The following is a 9,528-nucleotide window of genomic DNA, read 5'->3' on the forward strand; positions in this document are numbered from 1 at the left end:
TGTCAAAGATTATTTTTTAAAGTGATGCAGGATGGTCCGTAAGAAGGTTCCATTTGAGCTGAAATTTGAAGAATGATACAAAGAGAAGAAAGTTCTAAGTAGAAAAGGACCACCTCACCTTATGAGAGGTTTTATTTCACAATTTAATTTATTTTTATTTCTTGGATGGGTTATATCCTGGAGAGAGCCACTTTATGATGAATTCTGTTTAAAGCTTACAATATTTACTGATAAGTATCCAATGCATCTGTGCACACACAAAGCTAATCTGATACACAGGAAAAACAGTAATAATAATAACAATTTCCCAATCTTTTAGTGTAAGCCAGAAGCTCTTACCTCTGGGGAAAGAGCAGTAATGATTACTGAATCTTTTGAGAATCTGATGAAAGCAATGAACTCTGTCCTCAAAAAAAAAAAAAAATGCACATACACAGAAACTTTACATAAAATTTTAGGAGGTTCTTAGAACCTTGAAGCCCGTCTATAACACATACACCCTATCCCCAAACAGAAATCCATGAACCCTAGGTTAAGAATTAAGCAGTAATTATCATAGTCAGATGGGATGAATATGAATGCAAGCTGCCACTCTACTTTTAAATCATTCACAAATCAGGAATGCTTACTCTCAATTTATATTGGCCCACGTAAGACTCTGTACAGGAATTTTCTCTATTCTACAGAAACAGACTATTAGGATAGATATAGACATAGTTAGCTATATATAGATATACAGATATACATATATGCATATATATACAGAGAGAGAGATTAATACATATATGTATAAAGAAAGATAGATAAATTCCCACCTAAAAGTGAATGAAATACCTCTTCACTACAACTACTGTAATCTTTCACACATGGTAACAGTGTAATTTGAGATTTGGTTTTGTGCAAAATCTTATAATTTCTTCTCCCAAAGAAAAATATTACCACATTGCTTCAAAGGCTGCAAAGCTGAACATAACACCTATTAACTTACAGATGTTCTCTGGTTCAAAAGCAAAGCTTATGATTATTTTTTTAAAACCATTCACACATAACATACACATACACTACAATTTAGTTGCCTAAGGAATATATATCAATCACAAATTATAAAACAGACTCACAGACATAGAAGAAAAACTCATGGTTACCAAAGGGGGAAAAGGGAGGGGGGTAATAAATTAGAGGAGTTTGGGGTTAGCAGATTTAAACTACTATAAAACAAGGAAATAACAAGGCCCTACAGGGAATTATATTTAATATCTTGTAATAAATCATAATGGAAAAGAAAATAAAGAATATACATCACTAATCTAAGGTACAAACTAGATCACTAGATCAATGGTTCTTAACCTTTTTTGATTCCAATACCCCTTCAAGAATTTGAAAAATGCTATACAATCCTCCCATTTTAAAAAAATGGACATATGCATATAAAATGTGCATATAATTTCAGTCTGTTCAGTGCATTTCAAATTAAATCAAGGGTTTAAAAAAGCCTATGCCTACAATACAAGTATATTATGGCTGCCTGTTTCTGGGAAGGGGAACTAATTAGGAAAACCAACTTGGAAGGAAGATTTTTCATTACATATCCTTTTGTATTTTTCAAAATTTGAACCATATAACTCTACTATCTACTCAAAACACTAGTAAGTTAAAAAATAAAAAAGCATTACACTCAAATATGTGGCAGGATACCAATGCAGAAGGTAAAAAAATCTTCAGATAAAGATATTTAAAATAACTAGTCTACTAAAGTCAACATATTTGCACACTGTTTCTTCACATTTGGGGATTGAAAGAGGTTCATGACCACAAAACTATGCTCTTGTTTCCTAATTTTCAGAGACATTTCCAGTTTCAACTTTTTGCTATGAAAATATAAAAGGTCAAATAATAATTTCACATTATTCATATCTAACTTCTGAAATCTCAGTTAAGTGACAATAGTTAGTAATGTATTGGATGTGGTATTGCCATATCTCTTGATTTTTATTGTCATTCCCATTTGATAGATATGGAAACCAAGCTTTCTGAAATTAACTCACTTGCCCTGGGCAACAAAGCTAGAAGTTAGCTAGAACTCCTGCAGGAAACAAAGCCTATGTACCTCCTCCCATGCAACATTGTAGCATAACCTCCACAGAGGAAGGTGAACACTAAAATCAAGGACCCTATTTCTTAGGCAATCATTCTCATCATAAATACAGTTTAGAGCCCTAGACCATTATAAAAACTGGGAATTCTATCTGCATTTTCCTATATACTACACAAACCAGATACAAATGAAAGAGAGGAATTAGCCCATCTAACAATTTCAAAAGCACAAAAACTAATTTTAACTTGAAATTATTTAAGTCCTTACAAACTGTCACCCTATAAAATAAAAATGTATGCTGAATCATAAGCCTAAAGTTAAAAAAAAAAAATCAGAGAATGAGTGTCACAGAAATGTTACCCATCTAAAGGTTTCAATATCAAGAGGCAAAGAGTTTCTTTCTGCTGAATAGCACCTCCAGGCATCAAAGTTTTTGGAATGTTTGATACCAACTGTTCAAACTATAAGCAAAATGCCTCAGACATGTATGATGAATTGTAAGCCTAGCAACAATGATGCCACTTTCATTATAATCACATTTTCAAAAAGGTGGTAGTTTTCAAAAACATTTCCCTCGAATCTAAATTTATATAATCGTTTAAAGTTAAAAAGAGAAGGAAATAAGGAGTGGGTGGAGAACATAAACCACTTAACCAGATAATAACTCCTAGTAGTTATTATTGCAATTATTATTCATGGGTGTGTGTGTATCTGCCTAAGTGTTTATCTCGTCCTAGGTACCTGTCAAAGTCTGCATCATGTCCTGCTGTGCAGGTACCCAGAAAGCATCAAAGTCTTTACTTTCTTATGAGGCTCATAAGGCACTCAACCGCTACTGAATTTCCCTTACCAGGAAAATGAGGAAAAGTCCTTCAAGCTTAAAAACTTTAGAACCTTCTGAAAATACTTTCAGAAGTACTTCATGGAGAAAATTCAGATGTCTATATGTCAAGGTCTATCCTGCAATTTCACAATTGCAGGAAAAGCCAGGTCACTCTAATATATTAACACAGACAATTACATGCTGGTGCTGCTTTCTGCAGAAAATAAAATCACTGACACAAATTTCAAAACCCCACCTACTGGAAAAAGAGCAAAAGAGATGAAAGTTTCCTTTCACTTTTTTACAGTTCTGCAAATAAAGAGACTTTTAAAATGCTAGGCAATAATGGTAGTGTTACTTATGAAGTGAAGTGAAGTCGCTCAGTTGTGTCCAACTCTCTGCGACCCCATGGACTGCAGCCTACCAGGCTCCTCTGTCCATGGGATTTTCCAGGCAATAGTCCTGGAGTGGATTGCCATTTCCTTCTCCAGGGGATCTTCCCAACCCAGGGATCGAACCCGGGTCTCCCGCATTGTAGACAGACGCTTTACCGTCTGAGCCAAGTCACTCAAATACTATGATGTCTATAATAAACGTTTTTATAGGGCAAACACACAAAATAAGTGATCATTAATGAATACCTAATTTTTGAGCTTTCAAAAATTATGTTAAAAATGTTTCATAATTACGATGTTTATACAATTTCCATTTTCAAATTCCCCTAAAATTAAAGACCTTAAAGACATGTTTTTACTTTATTCTTTAAAGCAACCCCCAAAATTCAACTGTACTTTATATTACACCCCCAAATAAAATTAACTCAAGCCTTCCAAGTCAGTCAAAACAATTCTATAGAAAATTAAATCAGTAGCTAGCCTTTGGCATGCATATATAATTTATTCTGGTTTTTCCTAAGGAAATGGTAAAAAAAGAAAAGAAATTCATCTTACATTTTCATTATGTTCATAAACCACTTCCTAAAGTTGTAAGAAGCCACACAAACAAAAGTTAATCCATTGTAAGAACAACAAATGTCATTCAACAAACTCTCTACATTCACTATAATCACCAAGAACATACACACATTTCTAAAATCTGTAAATGACTGTTACTTCTTTGTTATTCTACAGCTGTGGAAATCTATCTTACGGAATGCTTCCTAAATATCTTCCCAAAACGTGCTTATTACACAAGAATCACTTTTAGTCTGTCTGGAATTAAGCTTGCAGGTGTATCTAGTATTATATGATCTTGTTGCTCTCCAATGCTCCTATGCTGGGAAAATACATAAGTTCACAAAAATCACATTTTTGGAGAGTAGAAATCTTGGAAATTTTTCAGTACTATTGGACTACGTTTAACACATGAGAAAAAGAAATACAAATAGCCAATAAACACATGAAAAGATGCTCAGTGTCACTAATCATTAGGGAAATAAAAACCACAATAACTACCACTTTATGCACATTATGACTGCTATTATCAAAAAAAGAAAAGAGTAAGTGTGAGAATGTGTAGAAATTGGAAGAAGCCTTGGGCACTGCTGGTAGGAATGTAAAATGGTGCAGCTGCTGTGGAAAACAGCATGGCAATTACTCAAAAAATTAAACATATGACCTAGTAGTTCCACTTCTGGGTATATACCCAAAAGAAGTGAAAACAGGGACTCAAACAGATATTTATACACCCATGTTCATAGCAGCATTATTCTCAATAACCAAAAGGTGGAAAAACGTAAGTTTTGTGTGCATGAGTGAGTGTGTGTGTGTGTATGTGTGATGGAATATTAATCAGCCTTAAAAGGAAAGAACTTCTGACACATGCTACAACATGGATGAATCTTCAGGACATTACACTAAGCGAGATACGCCAACCACAAGAGAGACAAATATTGTAGGATTCCACTTACACAAGATACCTAAAGTATTCAGATTCACAGACAGAAAGTAGAATGAGGGCTGCAAAGAGGTTAGGGGCAGAGGTAATGGGGAGGCAGTATTTATTTAATGGACACAGGATTTCAGTTGGGGAAAGATGAAAAAGTCCTGGAGATGAGAGATGGGGATGGATGCCTTCACAACGCAAAGGTAAATGCCATGCCTAATGCATACTTAAAAACAGGTAAGATGACCAACATTATGTTATATATATTTTACCACATTTTTTAAAATAAGGTAAGAAACAACAAAGTGTTGAAACATGAGCCAAATCTGCCTCATGCATGCCTCTGTCACTACTCACAAGACCCAACATCATGGCTCTGAGTGGTCAGTTAAATTCCAATTTAAATGTTTACCATGGACCCCAAGAAATTAATACAACAAAGTTGAAATCTGTTCTAAGAAAGTTTAAACTGCTTCCTCAGAATAAAGTTCTTTGCAAGACAGAGATGATAGTAGTTATCACCTGTCCATTTCAGAGTAAATAAATTAGTAAAGAACCCAAATATACCTCCCAACTTTGTAGTTCAAGCATGGCTACTTTTATCCCTAGCAAGTTTTTCTTTCATTTTTCTTTCAAAGTCTTATAAAGACTATTCTCATGTTTACCAGCAAAATCTTTAGTCAAAAATTCTCTCCACCAAACTCATATGAGCTCATCTTCATTAACTATAGATATATCATCTCTACAGTAATCAATATTCATTTCATGTCCACCAACTTCAAGTTTACACTGGGAAAAACATAAGCATAAATTCCTATGGGAAAAACAGAAGCTTGAAATATCCTCCGCTACATTTTCTAGTCCCACTCCAGCTTTTTTTTTTTTTTCCAGCTTTTCTTATGATACCTTTCTTATAATACCTTTGTAACAATTTCACAAATCATTATAGAAATAAATGTGCACTAACTAGCAACCAAGTTTTTTATTTCCTTTGAGCTTAAAGGAAACCAAGTTTTTAAATTTCCTTTGAGAATAAAGTCTAATTTAGAAAAAAAACAGTTCTCATAAGAACTTATCCATAATTAATTCCACAAACAAGAATGATCATCAAATCCATTTCCTGTTTGTACTATCTGAAAACAAGAATGCGGGTAATCAATTACTGACCATTTTTTCTCAATTTGAAAAAAAGAATTATTTCAAGTATCATTTTCTATATATAAGTTAATGGTACCATATCCTCTACTACTTCCTGTGATTAAGATTGTACAATTTATAGGTGTCATTGCATACAATGTATACATCTAAATCTCAACAGAAGAAAAAAAGAAAAACACAGACCCAGACACCTTAAAGTTTCTGTGGCGTTTAGTTTTTCTATTTATCAGTGTTAGAGATACTCCTGATAATAAGTTTTTTTTCATCTGTCCATGGCTATTTAGGTTCAACTGAGCCCTCTAAAAGGGGGAGTGGGTATACCTGGTCACAGACCAGTAACTTGTCTAAAACACGTCTGAAAAGTCTCCCATTCCTTCAACTTGCAACAAAGAATTTTAACAAATATGGAACTTACAAAAAGAAAATTATATACAGATATAAAAAGATCAATTGAAAAGGAATCCATCACCTGGTCATGAGCCTTACCTTTTAGCAGCGGCAGAGGTGTTAACTCAATAGGCTTGCCTTGAGACCTAAACTGTGAGGAACTTTGCGACCTCTTCTGTCTGGCTTTTCTGACGGACTTCCGAGAAAATCCGTCTACTTTATCCACTGATGGAGGAGTAGTTGGTGCTGAGGACATATCCCTACTGAAGAGAAAGAAGAATCATCCACATACCCCCAAGGTGGAAGCAAACAAGTGAGTTACACAAATTCTAAAACTCCCACACACTTTTTTTTTAAATGAGAATATGGGGGGAAAAAAGCAAAATCAATTAACAGTTCTATATTCAATGGGAAAACAGAAAAACTTGGTGGAAAATAGAATATAAGTACTATATAAACAATATTGTAATGCTAATGCCTTGTGCTGCTTCTACAATATGCGGTAAAGATGTTCATTTATACCTGAAAAAACTCTAAGCCATGTACTCATTTTTTAACTGCACAGCTCTTCTCATCTTGAGATCCTAAATTAATTTTGGAGCTATTCTGCAACTGGAAAACTTCCATCGATACATTTTCCCAAGATATTTAATATTATGAATGGGCTCTGGAGTTGAAATCCTTATGGTACTTCAAGAATCTATACCAATGGATCACAGCAAGGTGAAATTTACAATTTCTGAACTAACAAGGCATGACTTTTTAATGCAATGTCCTAGCTAAGATAAACGACACCATACCACCAATGAAGACAGGCTAGATTACTTTAAACAGAACACATAAAGGGCATAATTAAAATCATTTCAAAGAAGTCTTTTTGAAAGAAGCCATCTGATGTTACTAAAGCTTAAAAACTATGATGAAATCATGCACCAAAATTGACCTAAGAACCTAAATTCACAGCCTACTTAGACAACAAAGTTGAGTTCCCTTGAAGTTCATCATCAAATATTAATTTTCATTCCATCAAACTAATGGAACAGAACAGTTCCTTGAGATTTTCTTTAACCTTCTCAAATTATATAAAATGAAGGCTATTTCCTAAAAGTAACAAGCATTAAGCTCAGTTTCATTCACCAATTTAAACAGATGCCCTCATTTCCATGGCACAGAAGCTCCACCATGCCCCATGTAAAATAAATGGCAGTCTTTAATAGAAATAAGGCACATAGTGGAAATGCTGAAATGCAATCACTCACCTGGCATCCCTACATAACATGAGTGGTTTTTAACCTCTAAATAAAAGAGTAAGGGAGTTTCTTTCTGAACGTGTGAGAATAAAAAGTTACCTGGATTAGCAGAATTCTGACAGAGCAAAAATAACAAAAACAAAAATCAAGAACAAACAAGACCTTATAGTGCTGAGGTTTGGGATGCTGAAGTCCGTTTGGCTCTTTTTAAAAAAAAGTTTTTTAGCAATCTACCTAATTTAGCCTCAAATACAATGTGATAGATAATTGCCAAGCATGAATGACTGCAGAAGATCACTTAAAAATTCATAATGAGTGCATCTACAAGAAGCTCCACATCACATTTGTATGTTGCAAATTTAGGGGCAGCTTTCTTTTCCAATCTGGTATGAGTTATTTAGATTACATGTAACCCTCACAACACAAAATTTCCGTAAATCCTGTTCCTCCATCACTCGTTTTGTCTCCCCTTTATTCTTCACGTCTCATAGAGATAAGTTACTGGTAGCAAAAAAAAAAAAAATTTTTTTTTTTTTTAATCACTTGACCCTTATGCCCGCGGCCCAGGATAAACGTCAAGGATCTCAACCCTAAAGCGCTGCAGAACTGAACGTGTTTTGCAGCGGGTCGGTGCAAAGCCCGGGGAAACAGGTTTCGCCCCGAACTAGAGCGCCCAAGCTTTATCATCCTCTGAGCAGCAGGCACAGGGCATTTCCACGGCTCAGGATAATCCAAAGAGGGTGCTGGGGTGGAGAAGAAAGACAGACAAGGGGTTGGTCTGTAGGGATGCTCACACACTCCCTTTGCTCCCACCCACCCCATCCCCCCACTACCCGAAGCCCTGGAGAAGCTAAGCTGCTACAGAATCCTTCTCACTACACCAATCCCCCTTTCCTCCCCCCTCCGCCTCCATCAGTGGATAAAGGGGGACAAGAATACGCCTCCAGTGCCGGAAGGTGGAGAAAAAGGGGGGGAGGGGGCAAACAGAACGAGAGACAACATCAGAAGCAATTGCAGGTAAATCAGACAAGTGGGACCGACGCTCCCTCTCCCGCGCCTCATCCCACCGCACCCCTCGCCAGCTCGGGCCAGGCCTTTCCCGAGGCCGGTGCCCTGCGGGTTCTCCAGGAGGACGGGGAAGAGGCAAGCAAGGAGGAAAGGAAGCGGACAAGCCGCGAGGCTGGAGGGACGAAGTTACCTTGAAGCTTCTGGAGAAGAATCCAAAGATGATCTGTGGTTTCGGAGGGGCGGGAGACTGGAGAGAGGGCCGCAGCGGGGGCGGGTGGCGGGACAGGGATGTGCAGGGGGAGGTCCGGACAGCGGCAGGGAGCCCGGGGCGACGGCTGTCCGGCGCGGCGTCCCTCCGGTTCCGCGGCGGCGGCGCCTCTAGGCCTCACAGCCGGACCTGAACCTCAGCGCTCCCGCGGCGGCAGGGGCCTCACGATCCTCCCCCGCGGGCCCGTCCCATCAAATCGGCACCGACCCCGTTGCGGCTCCGCCGGTGGCTCCTCGCTCACATTCCCGGCGGGCGGCGCCTCTGCTCGTTGCCTCGGACCCGGCGGCAGAAGCGACGACGAGGGGAGGGGGGAAGGGAGGGAGGAAGACTGAAGCCGCAGCAGCAGCAGGAGAAGGAAGGAGAAAGAGGAGGAGTCGCTGGGGCTGGAGCCGCTGCTGCCAGAGCCTCAGTTTGATACCCGCGGTGGGTCCCCGTCAATGCCCCTTTCTCTCTCCTATTGTCAATATCACCGGGCGGCTGAGTCCATGGCACACGCGCAACCGAACCTTCTCGCCAGCAGCGCCCGCCTCCGGCGCCCACTCACTGGAAACTTCAAACGGGAAGCAAAGCTTCATTGGTCGGCGTGCGCCTTCACTCCCCTGTCAGCATGTTCGGCTGAGAGCCGATCGCGGATTGGCGGCGGGGGGGGTGGGCG

General features: G+C 38.4%; 1 protein-coding gene across 2 annotated transcripts in view; it reads right to left on the minus strand.

Moving 5' to 3' along the window:
- The window catches only part of PPP2R5E (protein phosphatase 2 regulatory subunit B'epsilon), a 156,902-nt gene extending 147,418 nt beyond the window's left edge, over positions 1-9,484 (minus strand). The window contains exons 1-2 of one of the 2 annotated variants that reach the window (XM_069596788.1): positions 8,796-9,484; positions 6,447-6,610 (exon numbers count right to left, since the gene is read on the minus strand). In XM_069596788.1, coding sequence (XP_069452889.1) covers positions 6,447-6,603 — 157 coding nt within the window. In that variant the 5' untranslated portion in view covers positions 6,604-6,610; positions 8,796-9,484. The remainder of the gene's footprint in view (positions 1-6,446; positions 6,611-8,795) is intronic. The other variant, XM_069596789.1, reaches the window with a different exon arrangement.
- Positions 9,485-9,528: the final 44 nt, after the last annotated feature.

This window comes from Ovis canadensis, chromosome 7, assembly GCF_042477335.2.
Source record: "Ovis canadensis isolate MfBH-ARS-UI-01 breed Bighorn chromosome 7, ARS-UI_OviCan_v2, whole genome shotgun sequence".
NCBI classification, from domain to species: Eukaryota; Metazoa; Chordata; class Mammalia; order Artiodactyla; family Bovidae; genus Ovis; species Ovis canadensis.